A 26,632-nucleotide genomic window follows, 5' to 3' on the forward strand; every position below is an offset into this window, starting at 1 on the left:
GTAAACAATCAATGAGGAAATCATTGTGTTTTGGCTATTTATGAAGCCGAACGCACACTCGCTATGCGCCGTTCGAACGACACGGAATATCGCCCCCACGGAGCGCACTCGGATTTTCGCCCGACCACGGCGGTTGCCGTTGTAATGACATTATACGACCACGGACGTTCCTACGTCGCCGCTCGAACCGTGGAACGGACAGTCTGTACAATGTCGTCGCCGCTGTCAAGCACGTGTATGTGTGTGTGATGTGTTGACTGACTTCCAAGGATATAGCCTTTGAGCCGTGTGTCATTCTAAACACAGCAACTGGAAACACGAGGTTATTAATTCTATGACGCTGCCGCTGGAATATCGCTGGATCGGTTCGTATTAATCGCAGTCAATGACTGATATTACCACAGGTGCTGTATTTGAAGAACTTGATTTGAAGATCTGGTTACGTGAAATGGAAAAGCGGTTTTTATTTTATCACGCCGACACTGGAATCAATTGATAATCAATTAATTGTAACGAAGGACCGATTTGAAGACGTGATAACACAGAGGGCTTGCCATCGAATAGTATTACTACTACTACTACTTCTACTACAACTACTTCGCGTGCTAACGTGCTAAAATAAAAAAATAAAAAATCGTTGTACGATATGTGTTTCCGTGCTTATTATTATGCTGTGACAATGTCGTTAACGTTGATGCTGTTGGAATCAAGGTAGGCGTGGTAGTTGTAGCTGTGATAGTGTCGTTAACGTTGATACGGATTTAACCAAGGTAGGCGTAGTAGTTGTAGCTGTGATAATGTCGTTAACGTTGATACAGATTTAACCAAGGAAGGCGTGGTAGTTGTAGCTGCGACAGTGTCGATAACGTTGATACGGATTTTATCAAGGAAGACGTGGTAGTTGTAGCTGTCACAGTATCGATTACGTTCATACGAATTTAACCAAGAGCGACGTAGTAGTTATAGCTGCGACAGTGTCGATAACGTTCATACGGATTTAACCAAGGAAGGCGTGGTAGTTGTAGCTGCGACAGTGTCGATGACGTTGATACGGATGAAACCAAGAAAGGCGTAGTAGTTGTAGCTGTGACAGTATCATTAACACGTTGATACGGGAGAAAATAAGAAAGGCGTAGTAGTTGTAGCTGTTTTTGGTTTTGAGTGGAAAATAATGTTTTTTTAACCAGGCCAGTTGTTGTTTGGAGATTGTACGATGATTGGCGATGGTAAGGTGATGTCGTCGCTAGGCCCGAGAGAGCGCCTTTCAAAGGACAGCCCGTACTACAAGGCGACGGACTTTCGACAGTTGCAGATCATAAAACGGCGAAAGGAGGCAGCGGAGAAGGCACGTGAGCGACGTGAGCGACTACAGCAGCTGGCGGAGGTGAAGACGATCTCCAGGTCGACGGTTACCATCGACACGTCTAAAGCGAAATCTAACAGCGAGGTCGTCAGGGTGTGTAGCGAGGATCTGGGATGGAAAGAGGTAAGATAAATAAATAAATAAATAAATCATTAGTATCATATATGCATGTATGTATGTATGTATGTATGTATTGATGTATGAATATCTATATATTGTATGTATGTCGAGGTTGACTATTACACACATAGATATTAACGCACTGGCGCAGGGGATAATTAAATCCTTTCTGGCCTCACAAATTGTCCCATGGCGTTGCTGGGACTCGAACCTGTGGCACCGATTCGCCCGCAAATTGCAAGGCTAACCACGATACGCTCTGAGCTATCGAAGTTTCCATATGTATGTATGTATGTATGTATGTATGTATGTATGTATGTATGTATGTATGTATGGATATCTATATATTGTATGTATGTCGAGGTTCTGGCCTCAACAATTGTCCCATGCCGTTGCTGAGACTCGAACCTGTGGCACCGAATCGCACGCAAATTCCAGACTAACCACGATGCGCACTGAGCTATTAAGGCATCCATATATGTATGTATGAATGAATGAATGAATGAATGAATGAATGAATGAATGTATGAATGAGTGTGGTGGTGGTGGTGGTGGTGTGTGTGTGTGTGTGTGAGAGAGAGAGAGAGAGAGAGAGAGAGATACATCTCTCTCTCTCTCTCTCTCTCTCTCTCTCTCTCTCTCTCTCTCTCTCTCCTGTGTGTGTGTGCGGTGTCTGGTACCGATGTGTGTCTGTCTGTGTGTGTGTGTGTGTATGTGGTCAGTCTCTGTGTATCTCCCTCTCTGTGTATGTGTGTTGGTGTGTGTATCTGTGTGTGTGTGTGTGTGTGTGTGTATGTGTGTGTGTGTGTGTGTGGTCAGTCTCTGTGTATGTGTGTTGGTGTGTGTATCTGTGTGTGTGTGTGTGTGTGTGTGTGGTCAGTCGCTGTGTATCTCCCTCTCTGTGTATGTGTGTTGGTGTGTGTATGTCTGTGTGTGTGTGTGTCTGTCTGTGTGTGTGTGTGTGTGTGTGTGTGTGTGTGTGGTCAGTCTGTGTATCTCCCTCTCTGTGTATGTGTGTTGGTGTGTGTATTTGTGTGTATGTCTGGATGTAGGTAGTAGATAAGTAGGTAGATATGAGAAAGGAGGTGTTCTTAACTTTTTTTTAACTGACGACAAATTCTCTTGGTGGCGCCGATTTTATATATATATATATATATATATATATATATATATATATATATATATATATATATATATATATATATATATTGATGTACAAAGAAAGTAATATGCAATAACATACAAGCACAAGACAGTCAAGTTAGTCAAACAATGGACACTTCAACAACAGTTTGCTTGAGGGTGGGGACGAAAATCGCTCGCGATTCACTTAGAATATTTGTGAAAAAACATCCCAGACGACAAACAAGAACAGACTAGTGTTATTTTGACTCCGCGTTCAGCGTCAGCGAGCTACACCAACGTTCGCGAACAATATAGGACTGATTCCCAGCGAGGGTAATTCGGTTTAAGTTTGCTTTTTTGTTTAACGACACCACTAGAGCACATTGATTAATTAATCATCGGCTATTGGATGTCAAACACTTGATAATTCTGAATCGTAGTCAACAGAGGAAATCCGCCACATTTTTTCTAATGCAGCCAAGGATCTTTTATATGCACTTTCCCACAGACAGGAAAACACATTGGTATACCAGTCGTGGTGCACTGGCTGGGACGAGAAATAGCCCAATGGGCCCACCGACGGGGATCGATCCTAGACCGACAGCGCACCAAGCGAGCGCTAATTCGGTTTAAAGTGAAGCGCAAAAACCAATCTAGTGAACGTATTATTTTCTGCTTCGTCTGGCTGAACGCAGCGCTGTTAATACAAAACCAGACCCTTTCAAATATGAAAATGTGTAAATGAATCTTATAAAAAAAAGTTTATTGATTTATAAAAAAAAGATAATCAGTCCGCGTTAATTTGTGTGTATTGCTGGGTTAGCGCTCTCTAGTTCTCTAAAATGCATATCATTTGCCATCTAAGTTTGTGTTTGTTACACGCTTCATGCACTACAGGGATTGGCCACCCTCTTTCACTCTGATATATATTGACTTTGTGGCAATAATAAATATATTACAACGCCTGAATGGATATATGGATTTTGTAGCTTATGGGATTTGCTGTTATACGAAAACAAGGTTGTGTGTTTTCGGGTTTAATAGCTGTTACAACGTCTTTGTATGTGGTCAGCTAATGGCCGCATTGTTTCTTGATATTGGTGCACTATTGAAATAACATGAACGTACCAGATTGGCATATAGATACGACAGAAAGAAAGAAAGGTTTTATTTAACGACGCACTCAACACATTGTATTTACGGTTATATGGCGTCAGAGATATGGTTAAGGACCACACAGATATTGAATGAGAAAATAGCTGTCGCCACTTCAATGGCTACTCTTTTCGATTAGCAGCAAGGGATCTTTTATATGCACCATTCTACAGACAGGGTAGTACATACCACGGCCTTTGATATGCCAGTCGTGGTGCACTGGCTGGAACGAGAAATAGCCCAATGGGCCCATCGACGGGGATCGATCCCACACCGACCGCGCATCGAGCGAGCGCTGTACCACTGGGCTACGTCTCGCCCCCATAGATACGACAGATATTTGTCTTGGATGACTTTGACTCCGATGTATAACATAGGTTTGGTAACAGAAATATATTAGAATATTTTTAATTCCATCCAAAATTAATTTTAAAGAATTTAAAACATTTAAAGTTTTATATAAAGTTTTAAAATATACTTACCTTGATATTCCTGTGATGTTTCTACCCACAGCTCTTTACACTGTGGGTTTTTTTTTTTTTTTTACATAATACCTTTTATTTTTAATTTAATCTTATTCATATACTTACCTTTGTTTGACACCCAGTAGCCGAGGTCTAGTTTGTGCTGAGATGTCGTTAAACATTAATTAATTAATTCATTCATTCGTTCGTTCGTTCGTTCGTTCGTTCGTTCGTCCATTCATTCATTCATTCTGATGTTGTAGCACAGTGGTAAAGCGTTCGCTTGATGCGCGGTCGGTCTGGGATCGATCCCTGTCGGTGACCCCATTAGGCTGTTTCTCGCTCCACCCAGTGCACCACGACTGGTATATCAAAGGCCGTGGTATGTACTACCCTGTCTGTGGGATGGTGCATATAAAAGATCTACTAGTATTGCTGCTAATCGAAAAGAGTAGCCCATGAAGTGGCGATAGCAGGTTTCCTCTCTCAATATCTGTGTGGTCCTTAACCATATGTCCGACGCCATATAACCGTAAATAAAATGTGTTGAGTGCGTCGTTAAATAAAACATGTCCTTCCTTCATTCTGATATATAACGTGGCTATACGACGAATGGTTGTTATATAAAACATCACATTGGTTTCATTAATTTATTAACTGGTCCTGGAGGCAGGAGGTTCGAGAGACGATAGCCCACCAAACCCCCACCACGTTCCACGATTAGCAATATTTGAATAATGAACATTTCCATGTTAATAATTGAGTTTTAGAGAAGATGAGGTTGTTAAAGGGGCATGCCTGAGTTTGCTGCAATTTTTAAGATGTTATCGACTAACAGAGACTTTTTAACGATTGTAATATATTAGTGGCTGTATATTAAACGTGTTTCTGATCGTTCTAATATTTGTACTAGGTTAAATTTCATTTTATTTCCTAAAATATTTTTACGAACGAAAATGACAAAATCCAATTTGGGCTTCTTACAAATATTAAGACGACCAGAAAGACATTGAATATACACACACTGATATTGTAAATAAGAAAATATATTTAATATGCAAGTTTAATCGTAGAAATATTTTATTAGTCGGAAACATCTTACAATGCAGTTAACTCAGGAATATCTCTGTGTTTGTTACGTGCTTCATAGATTTCTTTGGTTTCTTTTCTTTTTAAATGCTATATACGGAAATCAGAACACTGTAAAACAAAAGAAAGAAAGAAAGAAAGCAGGACCAATTCCTTTCGATCCCAATACATTTAACTCAGCTTATTATCACAATACAGCCTTCGTGGATCAATCAGTTGTAACATTCATTTGGACAGTTGCCATTTTAGTCATTTGACCAAATGACTGGTTTAACTGATTGTAACGTATACACCCATGCATTATCGTGTATTTATAAGGATTTGACCTACACAATCCACAGGCTTAGCCTAGGCCTAGAAACAATCCTCGATTATGAGCTCTGCCAGAGACTGGACGTGGGCGAGGGGCGGGATGTAGCCCAGTGGTACAGCGCTCGCTCGATGCGCGGTCGGTGTGAGGTCTATCCTCGTCGGTGGCCTCATTGCGCTATTTTTCGTTCCAGCCAGTGCACAACGACTGGTATATCAAAGGCCGTGGTATGTACTACCCTGTCTGGGATGGTGCATATAAAAGATCCCTTGCTGCTAATCGAAAAGAGTAGCCCATGAAGTGGCGACAGCGAGTTTCCTCTCTCTATATATCTGTGTTGTCCTTAACCATATGTCTGACGACATACAACCGTAAATAAAATGTGTTGAATGCGTCGTTAAATAAAACATTTCCTTTATTCATTCCAATAGCCTATGATGAATAAATCAATATGCTTTAGTGGTTTTGTTGAGCAAAACAAATTTTAACCATCCATGCTTAAGGCTATTTCTATTAACTCACTGTCCAGGACAGACAAACTAGATAGCTGAGGTGTGTGACCAGAATAGCGTGCATGACACTGAATTGGATATAAGCACGAATATAACTATATGCTGAAGGAAAGGTGAGAATGAAATTTCATTAAGACAACCACTGAGGTTCTGAACAGCGTGTCAATTACTTCGACCTGATCCGCCCACTTTGCTTTTTTTTTATTTTATTAATTCATGGTAGGTCGAGCAAGGAGTAATGATGCTTCCTGAAACCAGTATGCCCGTAGGAGCCGGGAGTGGGGCCGATATGTCTGTATCTGTCTCTGTCTGTCTCTGTTTGTCTGTCTGTATGTCTATCTATCTCTCTCTCTCTCTCTCTCTCTCTCTCTCTCTCTCTCTCTCTCTCTCTCTCTCTCTCTCTGTGTGTGTGTAAGGGGAGGGGGGGGGGAGGGACCACACAAACACACCTGCGGACGAAAAATCAACGTTTTATTTTACCTACTCTCTATAATTAAAGATAAAAATCGGGCTTGTGCCCATCACTAGAGATTGTGCCTCCTTCCACTTCTATATTCGTTCCTACGGGACTGAACCAAGCTTGAAAAATTGCAACATTTAAACGTGCTTGTTCATCGCATGTGGAAAATACATGGACTTTTTCAGTGTTTGACTAAACCTAAACAGTCAGTGTTTTAGAATACACCACCAACCTGAATGGTGTATGACACTGGGGTCCATTTTAAAATCACATTACCACCCCAACCCCAACACCCCACCCACCCCCACCACGACGCATATGAGCAGTTATTAAAATTTAAGCAACAAATTACGATTGTGTCTACTGCGATTACGCCATGCGGTCTGTGCAGGCTATTTCCACACCTCTAATAGAGAATCTCCATTAACAAGATGACTTTCAATTTTCGATCTCTTCTAATGATTTACATTATTTATTGCGCCGGGCCGGAAAGCAATTACTGCTCTTAGCAATAACAATACAAACCTCTTAATTGAGAAGAGCAGCGGATACAATGCTTGAAGTAACCAAGGATATTGAACTCTCTAGAGAGAGAGAGAGAGAGAGTCATTGGTGGGAAGACGGAAAGAGAAACAGATAGTTAAGAGTGGATGGAGAGAGGGGGAGAGGGGGGGGGGGGGGGAGGAGGGGTACGGGTAAAAACTGCCCACAGTAGGTGTAATGGTGTTTGTCAAGAGTTATGTAACTTTTCTCAATGTGTAATGGTGTTTGTCAAGAGTTATGTAACTTTTCTCAACAATGTCTCATTTTCGTTCGTAAAATAAAATACAGCGATTCATTACCCCCCTTCCCCCCCCCCCCCCGCCAAAAAAAAAAACAGAAAAAAAGAGCACATTGATTTATTAATCATCGGCTATTGGATGTCAAATATTTGGTAATTTTTACCTGTAGTCTTAGAGAGGAAACCCGCTACATTTTTTTTTCCATTAGTAGCAAGGAATCTTTTATATGCATCATCCCACAAACAGTATAATACATACCACGGCTTTTGATATACCAGTCGTGGTGCACTGGCTGGAACGAGAGATAGCCCAATGGGCCCACCGACGGGCATCAATCCCAGACCGATCGCGAGCGCTTTACCATTGTGCTACGTCTCGCGTCCTCCAAACAAAGAGTAACATTATAAATGTCGTATATGTCAAAGTTACAATGACACAATAAAATAAAACCTATAATTATGGTAGGCTATTACGAGTTGTTGGTATTGTTTGGCAATAAGGTTAGGTATAAATATCCCACGAATGCATTACTACAGAGCTGTAAACTTTAAAATTCAATTATAAATATCTCAAAATACCGTATAATAACGTGTGCCCCCACTGGTTATTCCCATTGGAGGGATTACAAATACGTTTAAAATACAGTTAAAAATCAAATTAAATGGCAGCAAAATCAGGTCTCTTTAACAGAATAATGATTCCATTTTCTAGGATACCAAGACACCAAACAAAAGTACAGCCAGTAAATCCATTAATGTTGATTAAATCTAGGCAGTGAGAGGGAAAGAATGAATGAATGAATGAATGAATGAATGAATGAATGGATGAATGAATGAATGTTTGACGACACTCCAGCACGGGGAAGGATGGATGCGACGTGACAAATGTTGCCTAACAAAAAAAAAGGTTACATGGGAAGGGACATCTTCACAAACCAAGGTACCATTTCCTATGCAGTAGTTATACGGAATGGTACCCTGGCTTGCGAACATGGGGAATGGGTATAGAAACTACCATTATTTGTTACCAATTGTTGAACAGCCCCTAAAACCCATTGGTATTTTTTCTTTTGCAGTTACCGTTCGGTGGCAGGAAAGATAATTGTGATGTCCATTGGCACGCGGTTAGCTTTCAGGATAACCCAGATATATACCGAGGGAAGGTGAATAAATTCCCAGGTAAGGACATTTCTTTCTTTCGTTCTCTCTGACTCACTCCTTTCTTTCTCTGTCTTACGCTCTCTCATTTCATCTACATATCTTACTCAGTCACACGCACGCACGCATACATCCATGCAAAGTCACACACACACACACACACACACACACACACACACACTTAGGCACCCCAAGTAGGCACCCCAGACGCGTTTAAAGTTTGTTTTGTTTAACGACACCACTAGATTACATTTGGTAATTCTGACAAGTAGTCATCAGCGTATGCAGCAAGGGATCTTTTATGTGCATGAAGAAAGTTTTAAAAACAGCTATATTGCTTGCTTGAAAGGCTTTATTACAAATGTTAAGGTCATTACTAGAATGAAAAGCATAGTGCCAACTACAAGTACTTATTAAGAGATTTGAAAAAATATATAAACAACAACAAACAACAACAAACAAACAAAACAGACCGTAAATTGAACTTTTAAAGTAGCATTATCCGAGTTGTATCAGAAGCTCATTTTGTACATACCTATATTATTTTGATTGTATACTGTGTCTCATAATTCCGTGATGAGTGACTTATATACTTTTATATTTTGTATATATGTGATGTACATAAAGTGAGACATTAATACATATTCTGTCTTTCTGTCTCATTACAGTATTCTTAATCGTTAGTTTTCATTTAAACTTATTTTCGTGCTTATATCCAATTAAGGTTCAAGCACACTGTCCTGGACACACACCTCAGCTATCTGGGCTGTCTATCCAAGACAGTGGGTTAGTTGTTAGTTGGTTAGTGGTTAGTGAGAGAGAAGAGGGTGTAGTGGCCTTACACCTACCCACTGAGCCCTTAAGAACTCGCTCTGGGTTGGAGCCGGCACCGGGCTGCGAACCCTGTACCTACCAGCCTGTAGTCCGATGGCTTAACCACTTTTTTTTTGTTTACTTTAATCCAGGAGCTGGTCAGATCTTCAACAAAGTGAATCTCTTTCGTTGTCTGGACTTCATGAAGACTTTGTTCCCAAACGAATACAATTTCTACCCAAGAACTTGGTTCCTTCCTTACCAATACACGGAATTCGCGGCCGAGGCGAGGCGGTTAGCGGAGAAAAAATCCCGACCCAAGCCCACCTACATCGTGAAACCAAGCGAGGGATCGCAGGGGGAGGGGATCTATCTGTTGCGTGACCCTCAAAACTACAACTACAATGGGCGCAGCCACGTGGTTCAGGAGTACCTCACGAACGTGTTTCTTATAGACGGATACAAATTCGACCTGCGCATCTACGTTGTTGTCACTAGACTGGAACCGGTGGAGTTCTACATCTGCAACGAGGGTCTGGCACGGTTCTCGACGCTACCCTACGAGAACCCGACCAACAAGAATCTGCAGGAGACCTTCATGCACCTGACGAATTACTCCCTGAACAAGAAGAGCAGCCACTTCATCAAGTCCGAAAAAGACGACGAGGGGAGCAAGAGGAAACTGACGAGCGTGCTGAAGGCCCTGGACCGGATGGGTCATGATTCCGGGACGCTGTGGGAGTCCATAGAGAGGATCGTGTCCAAGACGCTCATCGCAGTTCTCAGCGAGCTGAAAATTGAACGACAGGCAGCGCTGCATGGGAAGGATGCCGTGACGTGTTTTCAGGTTGGATAATTAAAAAATTTATTTTATTTTATTTTTAAAATTTAATTCCCTTAATATATATATATATATATATATATCTCCAATGTTCAAAAAACCTTCTCTGAGAACACATCTCAACTAACTCAGCTCTCCGGCCAAGTCAGGGTTTTATTGTAGTTAAGGGAGTGGGAGTGTGCTGGACGTTGCCCATTGGTAAAGCTCTCGCCTTATGTGCGGTCGGTTTAGGATCGGTCTCCGTCGGTGGAAAAAGGCCGTGGTATGCACTATCCTGTCTGTGGGATGGTGCATATAAAAGATCCCTTGCTGCTAATCAAAAAGAGTAGCCCATGAAGTGGTGACAGCGGGTTTCCTCCATCAATATCTGTGTGGTCCTTAACCATATGTCTGACGCGATATAACCGTAAATAAAATGTGTTGAGTGCGTCGTTAAATAAACCATTTCCTTCCTTTCTTCCAATAGCCGATGATTAATATATCAATGTGCTCTAGTGGTGTAGTTAACAAAACAAACTTTAAAATGTATTGTAGTTAGAGTGCTGTAATGGAAAATGTCTTGGCTGATCGGAAGACGTATGTCAAAGTCAGTGCTTCGATATCGTATCTAGGGTTAATGGTTAGTGATTACCGAGAGCGTTTACCACGTGTAAAGGCTCAGAAACATTTCATTTAATTAATTTCGACTTATCTTCATGCTTATATCCAATTAAGGTTCAAGCACGCTGTCCTGGGTAAACACCTCAGCTATCTGGGCTGTCTGTTGTTAGTGGTTAGTGAGAGATAAGTCGGTGTAGTGGTCTTACACCTACCCAGTGAGTAATTAAAACTCGCTCTGGGTGAGAGCCGATACCGAGCTGCGAACCCAGTACCTACCAGCCTTATGTCCGATGGCTTAACCATGACACCACTGAGGCCGGTGGCCCATAACCTGGTCAGGTCAGGTCATAGCGTTTAACGTGCACATTCAGAGTAAGCTGTTGTCGCGCACGCCTGTCATGGGCGCAGGTGTCGGCCTAAGCCGGCTACTCCGCCCACGACAGGAAAGGGTTTGGGGTGAGTGGGAAGAGGCATTTTGAATGTCCCGTGGGATTAAGTCAAAAATAATAGGAATGCGCAATTTTCATAAGGTAATTTTGGCGCATCATTTGGAACGGTTGATCGAAAGAGAACAAGGAGCTAGCGAGTAATTTTGCTTTAGTTTGCCGAATAGTAGCAGACATTGAAGCCCATAACCGACAGCACGGGTTTTTAAATAGACTAATATCTAAAGGTGACGTCACACGGTACGAGTGCCTTGTTTGAGAATAGTCGATTGCATACTAATGGACACCGATGAAATCGTAATTGCTTTCTTGTCACAATCGACTATTCTCGTGGTTATTATTGTACGAGGTAGTCGCATCGTGTGGCGTCGGCTTAAGCCAATATATCATTACATGACTGCTATTGTACTCAAAATTGTTATTAAAATTAGTATTATAATTCATTCTCGCTTCACTTGAAACTGCATCGTATTGCGAAACTACTAGCGGAACTGCCTTTGTTCGTTAATGTATGTAAGATCTATAACGATTGCAAATGCATTTCTGAAAGCTGCTTTGTGCCAAAACTAGTGTTGACTTGTCAGTTATATACTTCCCTCCCCGGGGCCCCGTTCCACAAAGCGATCTTAGCCCTAATATCACATTAAGTGCATAGCTACCTTATGCACTAAGGTGATCTTAGTGCTAAGATCGCTTTGTGGAACAGAGCCCAGGGGACCTAAGCAAGTTCAATGAGATAGACGTTTGTTCTTGTTCAGTTTAGTGCACTGCCATTTTGGTTTAGTTCAGGCGTGTGTGTATGATATATTATTGATAGTGTTAAAATAATTCGACATACAGTAAAGATGATTTATGAAGCAAAAATCTTGAGTTGGGTAACTTCTTTGAGGGGGGAGGGGCAGGACGTAGCCCACTGGGTAAGTGTCCGCCTGATGCACGGTCGGTTTGGGATCGATCCTTGTCGGTGGCCCATTGGGCTGTTTCACCTTCCAGCCAGTTCACCGCGTCTGGTTTACCAAAGGCCGTGTTATGTGCTATTCTGTCTGTGGGATGGTCCATATAAAAGATCCCTTGCTACTAATGGAAAACTGTAGCGTGTTTCCTCTCTAAGACTATATGTTAAAATTACCAAATGTTTGACATCCAATAGCCAATGATTAATGAATCAAGGTGCTCTAGTGGTGTCATTAAACAAAACAAACTTTACTTTTCTTTGAGGGGAGTATGTCATTGGCAACGATATTTGTTGGTAGCGAAAACACACGAGTTTATTAAAACTTGTTGTGTTTGTATTTTGAATTAATAATAGATTTTATCAAATGAATAAAGAGTGAAAAAAGCTTTAAATATTTATATTGATTAAACTACATGTTACGCCCTAGGCGACCACCAAGTTCAATAAAAATAGCACTACAGTCTACTTTTCAGAAATTATGTATTCAAAGCCGCTGTATTCTTTTATCTGTTAGCCGAGACTGTTTGGATAACGCAAACACACAATGGACATACTTAAATGTATAAAGCTTCTTTTTTATGTGTCGCGTACATAAAAGAAACCTCTTGGTATTTTGGTCTAACAGTAAGCAAACACGTCAAATGGCTAACTCGTATTCATAGTGGAGCTGAAAACATATTTTATTAGTTATAGACATAAAAGGCTTGGCCACATTTTTACAACTTGCCACTCGATACATGTATGTATACTGTTAATAAGTGCTAACATTACAGTTTGCCATAAAATGTAGACTGTTCAGAAATTATCGCGGGGGACGGGAGGAGTTGGAGGGGGCGATTTAACAAAAAGAATAAATAAATAAATAAAGCAAAAACAAAAGCAAACACAAAAACACACATTTATTCAAACATCTAGATACCGACTCCAAACCCTGAGTGAGTGCTCCGCAAGGCTCAGTGGGTAGGTGTAAACCACTTGCACCGACCAGTGATCCATAACTGGTTCAACAAAGGCCATGGTTTGTGCTATCCTGCCTGTGGGAAGCACAAATAAAAGATCCCTTGCTGCTAATCGGAAAGAGTAGCCCATGAAGTGGCGACAGCGGGTTTCCTCTCAAAATCTATGTGGTCCTTAACCATATGTCTGACCATATGTTATTATTTATGTTATTTACACGCATATCAATCCCATTAGTCGCTATAATAAATAATATTATTTTGTATGATAAACCTAATTTTTGATATATTTCTGAAAAAGCCTAGGACGTACTACAGCGACATAAATGTTTCCTTTGTGATTTGACAATGGGATTCGATTATTTTGGTGCTAGACACAGAAAAGTAATCACCAATAAAACTGTCACACGCGTACTAACTCTCAAAACATGTTGGTCTGTTTCACTGGTCGTTTAGTAACCGTCGATGAAGGGATTCAGAGAACGGTTTGGAAACTGGATCTGTGCATGTTGAGAACTTCTATTCACTGTTACATTTGTGTTACCTGCCTCACTGAATCGGTTTGAGCATGTCCGGACTCCATAATGAGTTATAAAATTAAATCTAAAGAGGGAACAACGGGCGGGTATAAAACTGTTTGCAGGGCGCGCGCGCGCGCGCGTGTGTGTGTGTGTGTGTGTGTGTGTGTGTCTGTGTGTGTGTGTGTGTGTGTGTGTCATGTGTGTGTGTGTCATTGTGTGTGTTTCTGTGTGTGTCATATGTGTGTGTGTGTGTGTGTATCTATGTGTATGTGTGTGTGTGTCTGTGTGTGTGCATGTGTGTGTGCGTGTGTGTATGTGTGTGTGTGTGCGCCTGTGTATGTGTGTGTGTGTACGCGCGTCTGTATGTGCGTGTGTCATTGTGGTGTTTCGTTGTGTGCGTGTGTGAGAGAGTACGTGTGTATATGTGTGTGTCTGTGTGTGTGTGTCTGTGTGTATGTCATTGTGTGTGTGTTTGTGTGTGTGTGTGTGTGTGTGTGTATGTGTCATTGTGTGTGTGTGTGTATGTGTCATTGTGTGTGTCTGTGTGTGTGTGTCATTGTGTCTGTCTGTGTGTGCGTGCGTGCGTGTGTGTGTGTAGATGCAAATACATAAATGGAACTTTTATATTGGCGGTGATAGCAGAGATATATTTTTTGTTTTCAAAATTTTGATTAGCGACGTTTCTTGTCAATTAATTGTGAAGTGATCTCTGAAACTTGCCTAACGAAGCACGACACGATAATGAACATAATGAACGCAGTTTCTTTCGTTATGAGCGGGGAGGGGGGGGGGGGGGGGGGGGGGTCCGGACCTCCCTCTGCCCACTGGATCTGCGCCTGAACAAACAATTATTAAATAAATCTAATTTGTTAACTCTTATCGTCTGCTCAAATTCTTCCGAACGCTATTTCTGTTACGTATATTTACACAAAACTGGTTCTTAAAAAACACACCAATCCCCCCCCCAACCAAAAACCGCCCCCCCCCCAAAAAAAAAAAATACAAAAAAACCCCAAACAACAACAAACCTTTCTTACACGCCCATTTAAGGGAACATCATTTGAGATTTGTGATATCATATATTATGAATATATCCAATAATTGTTGGAAATATGTTTAAGGACATCTGATTGGCTCCTTCACGACGATGACATACACATAAAAGCCACACCGTTCAATTAAATTAACACAACCTACACCAATTTCGACCGATGACATGCAAGATATCTGTTCAAGCACAACAACGGAATTAACATAATTGAAAAAACATAGGGGAGGGTGTATTATTATTATTATTTATTTTTTTGTCGTCACAACCGGTTTTTCAGAATATGTTTTAAATAAAATATTACATTTTTTTTCGTGCGTTAGATACCGTTTATCTTACAACTCGGTCGTTTAAAAACGTATCCAACTCTTTTTCGCTTGTTGGATACATTTTGAAAGAAAGAAAGAAGTGTTTTATTTAACGACGCACTCATCACATCACAGGCAGCAAGGGATCTTTTATTTGCGCTTCCCACAGGCAGGATAGCACAAACCATGGCCTTTGTTGAACCAGTTATGGATCACTGGTAGGTGCAAGTGGTTTACACCTACCCATTGAGCCTTGCGGAGCACTCACTCGGGGTTTGGAGTCGGTATCTGGATTAAAAATTCCATGCCTCGACTGGGATCCGCACCCAGTACCTACCAGCCTGTACACCGATGGCCTGCCACGACGCCACCGAGGCCGGTCATTTTGAAAGAAGTCGTAAGATAAAATATAATGATATTAAACTGCCGGTCATAATTCTCTGTAGCTATACTTATGATATCAGGTTTATACAACTTCAGTACATTTGCCAAACGTAACACTTAAGATAAAGGCGTTTTAATGGCTAATAAAAACATTTAGTAGGCACGCCCACCATTCAGTGGGTCACTTCGGTCACTGCCCTTTCTAATCAGCTTTTCCCTGGTATGTGCTGTCATGTCTGTAAAAACAAATGACTATAGACGATCGTTTAGTGGCAATCTTTAAGAGTTGCGTGTGCGGCATAGTGGATTTCTTTCACGATGTAGACCAAGAATCGAATTAGGCCTACCATAGCGGTTATGTAAGCCTATCTAATACTAATAGGCATCCAGTACAAATTTACTAGGATGTCGTTTAGCAAAATGTGTTTTCCATTCATTTACCGTGTGTTTTACGGCACCACACCACCACTTGACATGTCGTTACTTGTTGTAGCAGCTTAATATAGTCCGGCTTAGGAAATAGTTCCTGATACAAAAACATTCTTCAAAATTCTGATATGCTTTTAGAAATCTTTCTTTGATGTTTACACATAGGTTGACCTCCGTATTATTTAAATAACCCATTGGTTACTGCATGTTATATGTAGTAGTAACAGATAACAACTTTGCAAGTGGTATAGTGCCACCTGCATAACAGCAACACGAGGCGTTGCTCAGGCACGAGGGCTGATAACTAAAACATTTCGTGGTTGATCTATGTTGATTTTTTAAAAACACGGTACTTGTCAGTTGAGAGCACTCCATAAAATTAATAGTCACATGACCCTTTCGATAGTGTTGTATTTTTCACAGAATATATTCTGACATGTAAATGTTATTGAACTGAATGGAGTAATTAATGGTGGTGTGTAACCTTTAGGGTTATTCACAAAACGATAATCTCCGTTTAATGGTTGGCAGACCGTGAGAGGGAGAATAGGCAATTTATTTTAAATGTTACTGGTACTAGTACTAGTAAATATATTGTTATTTTATATTATTTTATTTTATATCATGTTAGCTATATATATATATATATATATTATTCTCTTTATAGTTTATTTTATTTTAGCTATATATATTTTTTTAAAATTATTATTCTCTTTATAGTTTATTTTAGTTTATTTTTGCATGATTGGAGCACAGGCAATATCAAACAGTTTACTGGAGCATTCCGGAAACCGATTTTTCCACCATAAGTGATAATTACAGATTTTGTGGGTGGTAAATATATTTTTAATAGCCCTTACCACCATCCTTCAGGGGCGGGATATAGCCCAGTGGCAGAGCGCTCGCTTGATGCGCGGTCGGTCTGAGATCGATCCCCGTCGGTAGGCCCATTGGGCTATTTCTCATCACAGCCAGTGCACCACGACTGGTATATCAAAGACCGTGGTATGTGCTATCCTGTCTGTGGGATGGTGCATATAAAAGATCCCTTGCTACGAATGGGAAAATAATGTAGCGGGTTTCCTCTCTATGACTGTCAAAATGACCGTATGTTTGACATCCAATAGCCGATGATTAATAAACCAATATGCTCTAGTGGTGTCGATAAACAAAACAAACTTTAACCGTCCTTCCCCCGCATATCTAATGTGCTCATATCTGGAATAGCTATGCTTGAATGTGCGTTGCATGTGCTGTCCTTTTAGTGAGAAAGTGCATACAAAAGATCCATTACTTCTAACGGAAAAAAATGTAGCGAGCTTCTTTTGAAGACTACGTGTCGAAATTACCAAAATGTATCCAGTAACCGGCGACTATTTAATCAATGTAGTCTAGAGGTGTTGTTTAACAAAACAAACTTTGAACTGGGTTTTTTTTTAAATAATTGATTTCATATTGTTGACTGTGCCGTTGCATGGTTCTGCGTGTGGTGCAGAAACAACAATAGAGTTGTTAGGGTGAGACACAACACCACACATAAATCCTAGCATCTAATGAACGGTACACCATGACCGTGTTTTATAATTAATACACTTCACACAGAGCGATGATAGACACGCAAGTAGGTGTTGCTAAATCAACACAATACCACAATGGAAGCTAAATTGCCAGGGGTACAAAATAAATAAACCGACTGAGACAGTGTCTATCTACTCCACCCCAGCCCCATATTACAAACATGACACACCCATTCTCACACAACTATGTTTGATTAATTATATCCACACACACACAGAGAGAGAGAGAGAGAGAGCAGGAGGATGAGAGAGAGGGAGAGAGAGAGAGAGAGAGGGAGAGAAGAGGGGAGGAGAGGGGTGAGCGAGAGAGGAGAGAGTGAGAGAAGAGAGAGGGTGAGAGAGAGAGAGAGATGAGAGAGGAGAGGGGAGAGAGAGAGGAGAGAGAGAGAGAGAGAGAGAGAGAGAGAGAGAGAGAGAGAGAGAGAGGGAGAGAGACGGAGAGAGAGGAGAGGAGAGAGGGAGAGAGTGAGAGAGAGGACGAGAGAGAGTGAAGGGAGAGAGAGAGAGGAGAGAGGAGAGAGAGAGGAGAGAGAGAGAGAGGAGAGGGAGCGAAGAGCGAGAGAGAGAGAGAGGAGGATGAGAGTGGGTGAGAGAGGAGAGAGAGGGGGAGGAGAGGGGGAGGAGACCGCGAGGAGAGAGGGTGGAGAGAGAGAGAGTGAAGAGAGAGACTGAGGGAGAGGGGAGAGAGAGAGAGAAGGAGAGGAGAGAGAAAGAAGTGAGACATGGAGGGAGAGAAAGAGTGAGACATGGGAGAAGGGAGAAGCGGGGAGAGAGAGGAGAGAGAGAGAGAGAGGAGAGAGAGAGTGAGAGGAGAGAGAGATCTGCGAGAGAGAGAGAGAGAGAGAGAGAGAGAGAGAGAGAGCGTGTGTGTGGGGGGTGGGGGTGGGCGGGGGCTATGTTCAATTCAATTCAATTATTGCATTGTATGTAAGGCCATAAGCCCATATATACGAGAACTCATATATTGATATATTTTGGGACCAGTTGCCAGCTGTTTTAGAAACACAAAATGGAAACATTTATTACACATACAGAGGGCTACATGGAAGAGAAGACAGATGGATAAAGGGATTGAGGTCGCCAAGCTTTCGGTTACGTACCAAGCAAAATAAAATTGAATGTATCACATATTCTTTTTAACTCTCGCGATATAAACGTGATAATAGCTGGTAGTAAGTTTAATATTCTGTTTATTTACCCCATTCTTTTACTCTTCACCTCTTTCAATGTTCATTATGCACTAATAAATAATTGTTATCCTGGTGATTTTAATAGATTATTGAAGAACTGTCAGAAAACGTATTTTTTTTCATATAAAGAAATAATTAAAATAAAATAAATCAAATCAAATAAAATAAAATATAATACAAATAAAATAAAATAATTGATAGATAGATAGATAGATAGATAGATAGATAGACAGATAGATAGATTTATTGATTGAATAAATAAATAAATAAATAAATAAATAAATAAATAAATAATAAGTAAGTAAATAAATAAATAAATAAATAAATAAAATAAGTAAATAAATAAAAAATCTCTTTTCCTCAGATATTTGGATTCGACATCATCTTGCTGAAGAATCTGAAGCCGTACTTGCTGGAGGTGAACGCCAACCCCAGCATGAGTATCGTGGGTGAGCAGGAGGTGAGTCCGGGCGTCACCCAGACCGTGCCCAGCATCAAGGACGAGGAGGTCAAGTACCCGCTCATCAGGGACACGCTGCTGCTGATAGCTCCAAAACACAAGTATACACGCAGAAAGTAAGTTGTTTATACGGGCGGATTCAGGATTTTGTAAAGGGGTGGGGTGGGGGTGGGTCGCAAAATTATAAAAAGAGCAAGTATGAGTTTGTTAAAGGCAAATGAGCGAGATTTGATGGGAGTTCTGGGGCATGCTTCCCGGAATATTATGAAATAAAAAAGGAAGGAAATGTTTTATTTAACGATGTACTCAACACATTTTATTTACGGTTATATGGCGTCAGACATGTGGTTAAGGACCACACAGATATTGCGAGAGGAAACCCGCTGTCGCCACTTCATGGGCTACTTTTTTCGATTAGCAGCAATGGATCTTTTATATGCACCATTCCACAGACAGGAGAGTAGGCCTACATACCACGGCCTTTGTTATACCAGTTGTGGAGCACTGGCTGGAACGAGAAATAGCCCAATGGGGTCTCCGACGGGGATCGATCCTAACTCGACCGCACATCAAGCGAGCGCTTTACCCCTGGGCTACGTCCCGCCCCATTATGAAATAAAGATTCTCAGAGACACGTTTTCAGGCAATTTAGTGTTGTATATTGTGGATGTTGAATTTAAACAAAGGTAATTAAAAAGGGCCAGCCTCCGGATCCGCTAATGATTTACTTGAGGCCCATAGAAATCGAAACTGAAATTGTTATGTAAACAATTTCTCTTTTTGTCCTCTAGATGCTTGATCACATTTGAGCTCATCCCTAGCTAAAATCTCGAAGAAGGTTGTACCCATCACCCCCTAAATAACGTGGCCCCCTACCTATATTTTATCCTTCATACAGGCCTTTTTTCAGTTATCCAGCTTAGAGGGTGGAACTCGGTGTTAAAATTATTCAGATTAGTAAATTGGCGCTGAATGACCACTTTAATTTAAGGCATTTGAAGTGCGTGTTTTCTCTTTCTCACTCTCTTTGTGTCAACGTCTTGACATCCACTTCCACACTCGAGTCCATGTCTCTCCAAATACAACAGAAAGAAATGTTTTATTTAACGACGCACTCAACACATTGTATTTATAGTTATATGGCGTCATATATATTGTTAAGGACCAAACAGATAGTGAGATCCAGGACGCAGAGCAAATTCTCTAGGAGGTTCTGTCGTATGCTCCCTCATGAAATTTTGAAAACTTGATGTCCTGAAATGCAATTTCCTGCATTCTACAGCCCCCACCTTCCCACCCCCGCTCCGCCGTGCCTGTTAGTGTTTCTGCTACTGCTGCTTTTGTTTTTGCTGCCGCTGCTACTGTTGTTGCTAATATTACTGATAATCCAAAGTAAAAAAACAACATTCTAGTATATCTGTTTAATTGCAGACGACAAAAATGGCGGTTAAGACAGCTGGGAGACCCAAACTCGGTGCAGAGGGATCGCGTCAACAGTAACGAGACTATCACCATCGTGAAGGACGACGACACGACGGGCGACCCAAACCTCGACTGCGGGGCCAGGATAACCGCATCAACCTGGCCGACTTCGACAAACCCATGCAGACGCCCAACGCGCTCATCATCAGGAGCGAGTCGTGCGAGGAATCCCCGAGCTCCAAGGACGAGCACGAATTCACAACGACGGAGACCGACGTCGATGGTAACGAGAATGGCGGCACGGACAGCGACAGCAGCCGCGACGACACGGAGCAGGGCACGGACGAGCAGGGCACGGACGAGCAGGTAGAGGAGGATGAGGAGGAGTCGTGTCTGAAGAAAATATTCCCAGATATCTACGGGGAGGAGTACAAGAGATTCCGTCTCATAGAGAAGCTGGCCTCGATGTTCCTGACCGCTCTGGGACTGCGAGGAATTCAGCGGCTTGGTCCAACAGGATTCAGAACGTTCTCAAGGTAATGTATAGGCGTTGTGATTAATATTTTTTGTCTGTTTGTTTTTTTCCATTATGTTATAGTCATTGTGTTGAGGTTGTCTAAAATGGTTCACGGGTGTGAAAGGGTTAAATTGTGGTCGTTATCACAGTAATGGTCATCTCCATCGCAATGACCAGTCCCATGGAATCATTATCGTCATTATGCAGCTGACATTTTCAAGATCACCACTACCACCACCGGCAACCACCACCACCACCACCACCACCAATCATGATAATCCTGTTATCATCAATATCACCATCACCATCACAACCATCAACGTCATCATTATCATCATCACCACTATCATCATCACCATCATTATCATCATCATCATAATCAGTATTAATCTTGACCATACACGTACTAAACATGGACGCACGAACGCCACACACAAATACAGACAGAATGATGAACGCACGTTTATTTGTTGTTTTTGCAGAAAATGTCGGCTGAACAGAAAAGGTATGACCAATGCCGCCATTGACATTCTGTATATCGACATGCAGAGAAAGTGGGACCACATGAATCCTGACAGATCATCAGGTACGAAAATACCATCTAGTGGGTTACTTTTCTTCAACCGGCCTCGGTGGCGTCGTGGTTAGGCCATCGGTCAACAGGCTGGTAGGTACTGGATTCGGATCCCAGTCGAGGCATGGGATTTTTAATCCAGATACCGACTCCAAACCCTGAGTGAGTGCTCCGCAAGATAGATAGATAACAATTTAACGTGTCCATATACCACTAGGGTTTCGAACACGCCCATCCAGAGTCCGACCTCCGATAAGATCGGTGGCCTGACTCGGGATGAGGGGAGGATAGAGTTGAAAATGGGCAGAATTTTGAAAATGGCTATTAGTAAAAAAGTTAATAGAATTAAAAAAATAATAATAAATAAAAAGTTACAAGCCAAAAATAAAAAGAATTGACTGCTCGGCCGAATATTTATATAATTTGGAGCATTTTAGATGGACAGTCCAAAAATAAATAAGAGAAAGAAGAGAGGATCGGACTATTTAATAATATTAAAAAAAAAGAGAATAATTTCGACATATAATTTTGAACGGAGGTCTAAAAGTTTAAAGTCCGATCTAAATGGTCCGGTCCGGGGGGGGGGGGGGCGTGTGAGTTTAAGGTGGGCGGAATTTGGAATACGAATTTAGTAGTTAGGTCAAAGACCTAAAGCCAAAATGAGGTCATTCATACAACTCATGTCTGGACAAAAATTTAAGTCCAAAGAACAAAATTAGACTGCTCGACCGAAAGGGTTTTAAGGTGATTTGAGCAATTTAGACGGGCTGCCAAAATAAAGTGCGTCGGACTGTTTACCAAAAACAAAAAAAAACACAATTAAAGTCCAACTAAGCCCTAGGAACGGTTGGCGACTACGGGGACGAGATGAAGTGCTTGGCGTTGAACTGTGGCACCAGTTTCCTCCAACGGTGGGCTAGCAAGGTCTTAGCTAGCTCGACGTAATGGGCACCGGCGATGATCTTCAGTACTCTGTGGATGGTGTAGTTGTCCATGTCTTCGAAGAGTATTCCCTGTCTGTAGAGATCATCTCGGCGCGACGTCACCACAAGTCCAAACTTCCCGTCTCGTAGTTCCATGGCGTGGATGGCACACTCAACTCCGTCAGGAAACTTCTTAAAGTTGCCCTCAAGAATGCCTCCCGGCAGTGAGCTGGTGTCCGAGGTGTCCCCGACCAAGTATCGAGCGTACTGGCCCTTGATCTTGGAGATGGCTAGGCTCCAGGCGGCGTCCCTGCCCCGGGCGGTCGCGGAAGGCCGGGCCTTGGCTGGCTGGTCACTACTCGGTGGGGTGACGGCCTTCCGCTTCGCAGCAGCGCCATCCATAGGGGTCTTGGCGGAGCCCCCCGGGGGTGGGGGACTCGACGCCGACCGCCTCGAAGGGGTTGGAACGGGAGACGCACGCCGTGGAGTTTCGCAGATCGCTGTGTCCAACAGCGGCGTCGACTGGTCCGCTGGCTCAGTCTGTTCAGAGGTATCTGCGTCGGCTGGCACTGGTTGATCGGGTTCTGGGGGTGGGGGCGGCGACGCAGACAGGACCGCCGCTGGCGGTTGAGCCGCCAGTTTAGGTCCCCCCCCCCCCCCGAGCCGTCCCTGGTGCAGGTTTCCTCTTCCTCCTTCCTCTTCCCTTCCTCTTCGTCGTGTTCGTTACCGCGTCGCCATACACCAAAGTCACGGTTGCCCGTGAGCCAATGTAAGCGACGCGGTACTCTAACAAAGAGCCGTAGCTTGCAATAAGTCCCCCCAGGTGGGGGGGGGGGGGGGCAACTCGAGAGAGCAGAGCGACACGTCTTTCCTCATCGAAGGCAAGGCTCAATGGGTAGGTGTAAACCACTTGCACCGACCAGTGATCCATAACTGGTTCAACAAAGGCCATGGTTTGTGCTATCCTGCCTGTGGGAAGCGCGAATAAAAGATCCTTTGCTGCTAATCGGAAAGAGTAGCCCATGAAGTGGCGACAGCGGGTTTCCTCTCAAAATCTATGTGGTCCTTAACCATATGTCTGACGCCATATAACTGTAAATAAAATGTGTTGAGTGAGTCGTTCAATAAAACATTTCTTTCTTTCTCCAAGTGAACGGATATAAGTGTACGAGACTGGGACGCTTTACCACTGGGCTACGTCCTGCCTCGCACCTAGTATGAATGCTTTCCATGAACATCAATAGTGAACTTTAACTTTTGAAGCACCACATCCTATGAGAATAATACATTGACAGAATTTTTAAAAACCCACCAACAACAACACACACCCACCCACACCATCCCCTCACCCACCAAGAATCAGAAAATATCATAATTCTCGGCTGGCCTGTGTTACAAGATCGATTGTGTAATCATGTAGTATCGTCTTCTATAGTCGCACTTCGTCCGTGTTGAGTTTATATAAAACATAGTCAAATTAAAGTTATCCTAGTTGCACAGAGCTCTTTTCATGCATCGGTAAATTCTGTATATAATCACTTCCATTGTTAAAGCTATGAATCAGATTTTAAAGTCTCCACATACAATATGCATGTGATTTGTAATTGTGGTCACCAGATGAAACATGATATGGGTGTCACTAGACGTGTTTCAAAGGAGTTCATTTTATAGTTAATCTTTCTCGTTTTTTTTTCTCAAACAAATTGCAATCTTTGCAATGCTTTGTTAATGTTCCTGATACAATATAAATACAAACTGTAATTTAAACCAAAGTACAATTACTGTACATGTGTTGTTTAGGAATGCTTTTTTTGAATTAATTATAATTAGTTTATTCATTCATTTATTCGTTCATAAATTATTATCTTTCCATTTTAATATAGGGTTTTTTTCTAATGCTATTTTCTTGATATCACCTCTATATTTGGATTTTTTTTCTTGCCTTTCCAAAGCTTTAATTTCACCTCTACATTTTAATCTTATTCAAAGGCTATTTTCTTGATATTACCTCTTCATGTTAATGTTTTCCTAATGCTTTTTTTTTTATATTTTTTTATTTTTATTATTACGTTTATAATTTTACTGTTATTCGAATACTATTTTCTTGATATCACCTCTACATTTTATTGTTATTCTAATGCTTATTTTATCATCTCTACATTTTAATGTTAATCCAATACTCTTTTCTGTTATCAACTCTATATTTTAATGTTATTCCAATGCTATTTTCTTCAGATCACTTCTATATTTTAATGTTATTCTTAATGCTATTTTCTTCATATCACTTCTATATTTTCATGGTATTCTAACGCTATTTTCTTGATATCACCTCTCTATTTTTATTTTATTGTAATGCTATTTTCTTGATATCACTTCTTTGTTTTAATGTCACTGTAATGCTATATTTTCTTAATATCACCAGGTTTGGGTTTTCATGGGTTCTTGGACGCATGTTTCGAGATCGCCAGGAGGAAGTTCTATTCCCCAGATCGTTTGGAAATGTTTGAATCCTTTATCGACTACTGCGAATCGAATCTGTGCCAGAGACTGAAGGAGGAGGACATCAAGCGAAAACCGGTGGCCGTGAGAACAGCGCACAAACTCCCCAGACGCACGGTGCATCTGTTTCCGCGGACTACGGTTACCTCCCTTGAAGAGGAGACCGTGCACAATCTGTTCAACCACTCCATGTTCAGGAAACTGCCAACGTTCGTCAGTCCTTACGACATCAACCAGTTCATCGCAGTAAAACGGACCGAGACGTACAGACCTCGCTCGCTGAAGCGATTGCTCAGAACTAACAATGGCCGCGAATAATATCCAGGTGTATTTGGATGATACTGTGTATCATAAAATGACACACATTTATTCATATTGGCGCATGGTGGATATTTCATAAAGTGGATGTGGCAGATAAAAGTTTACTCCAGAAGCAGATGAAGCTCCATTTTCGGTTCTGTTCGATTGCCATTATGGAAATGGTTAAAATGTCAGCCTGACTTATGCTCACACTGTCGCTCTAACTCCACCTTTCATGTCTTTGACTTTAACATGTTAGGACAGTACTTAGTGGATATAAATTCCCAGATGAAACTTCGCTTTAGTCAACTAGGAAAAAAACCCCTAAAAATTCAACTTTGCTTACACATGCATATTATAATTTGATGTGCAAAATCTCACCTGTTTTCATATAGTTTACGTTTTGATGAGAGTAAGAGAAACACATTTCAGATGAAATGAGTCATCCGCCACCAGTTTTCGATAAGCCTATATTTTACTCGTTTTGTTACTATTTTTTGGCACCATGCATTCTGGTCTAATCTGGATCCGCCACTAATAATGGTATTAAGTTCGGGAGCCTTCGACGTCATCATATAGCAATGCACGTTATTGTAAAGGAAAGGTCATCCCCAGTATAGCTACGTAAGTTCTTCATGTTGAAGATAATTACTGAAGCGAAGTCGTTGCATTATCATGGATCAGCCCAAATCCGTCTCCAAGTCGTGTATATAATTGAAACAGAATTGACAGGATCGGATACAGGATTTGTCTAGGGAGGGATTTGCAATGTTCAAAAATTGCATCTCCTGTATTCAGGGAGGAATGCAGTGTTAAAAAACGGTGCCCACAGTATTCAAAAGTAAAGTAACATGCATTATCTGTATACTAATATTTCACAGTAATATCAAGCTGAAACAATAAAGGCACAGTGTTCATCTACTCAACACTGGATTTTCTTCGGGGCAGTTCGAATTACGAGAGAGCGTGCTCGCTCATGCACTCTCCCCTTGGACCAGCACCTTCTAATATACAAGTACGTTTTGTGTCTGACGTTATTAGCACAGTTGTATTCGATTGACTGACGATCGATAGATCTCTACCACCAGTGCTTTTAACTCATTTAAACTCTAGTTCGAATGTCTTCATGAAGTCTGAAGACTTTGCTAGACTCTCGAGTCTGCATTAAAGTTTCAAGGGCCCTGGAGACTGGTGGCCAACTACGCAATGTTTTGTAGCATACACAGCTGAACAGTATACGCAGCTTGTAAAGAAGATATTCATCATGCTATATAAAGAGAACATGAACGAAGGTATACGTTTAAACATGTATACAAACAAAAGAAACAAGAC

At 41.6% G+C, this 26,632-nt stretch overlaps 1 protein-coding gene across 1 annotated transcript; it reads left to right on the forward strand.

The window, feature by feature from the left end:
- The first annotated feature begins 810 nt into the window (after positions 1 to 810).
- On the forward strand, positions 811 to 26,632 carry LOC121383562 (tubulin polyglutamylase TTLL11-like). Its single transcript, XM_041513650.1, has 7 exons — positions 811 to 1,486; positions 8,456 to 8,558; positions 9,503 to 10,197; positions 18,970 to 19,181; positions 20,580 to 21,023; positions 21,487 to 21,590; positions 24,924 to 26,632. Exons 1-7 carry the CDS (start codon positions 1,214 to 1,216, stop codon positions 25,316 to 25,318), a joined length of 2,226 nt encoding a protein of 741 aa, XP_041369584.1. The 5' UTR covers positions 811 to 1,213; the 3' UTR covers positions 25,319 to 26,632.

Source organism: Gigantopelta aegis, chromosome 10 (assembly GCF_016097555.1).
Source record: "Gigantopelta aegis isolate Gae_Host chromosome 10, Gae_host_genome, whole genome shotgun sequence".
NCBI lineage: Eukaryota > Metazoa > Mollusca > Gastropoda > Neomphalida > Peltospiridae > Gigantopelta > Gigantopelta aegis.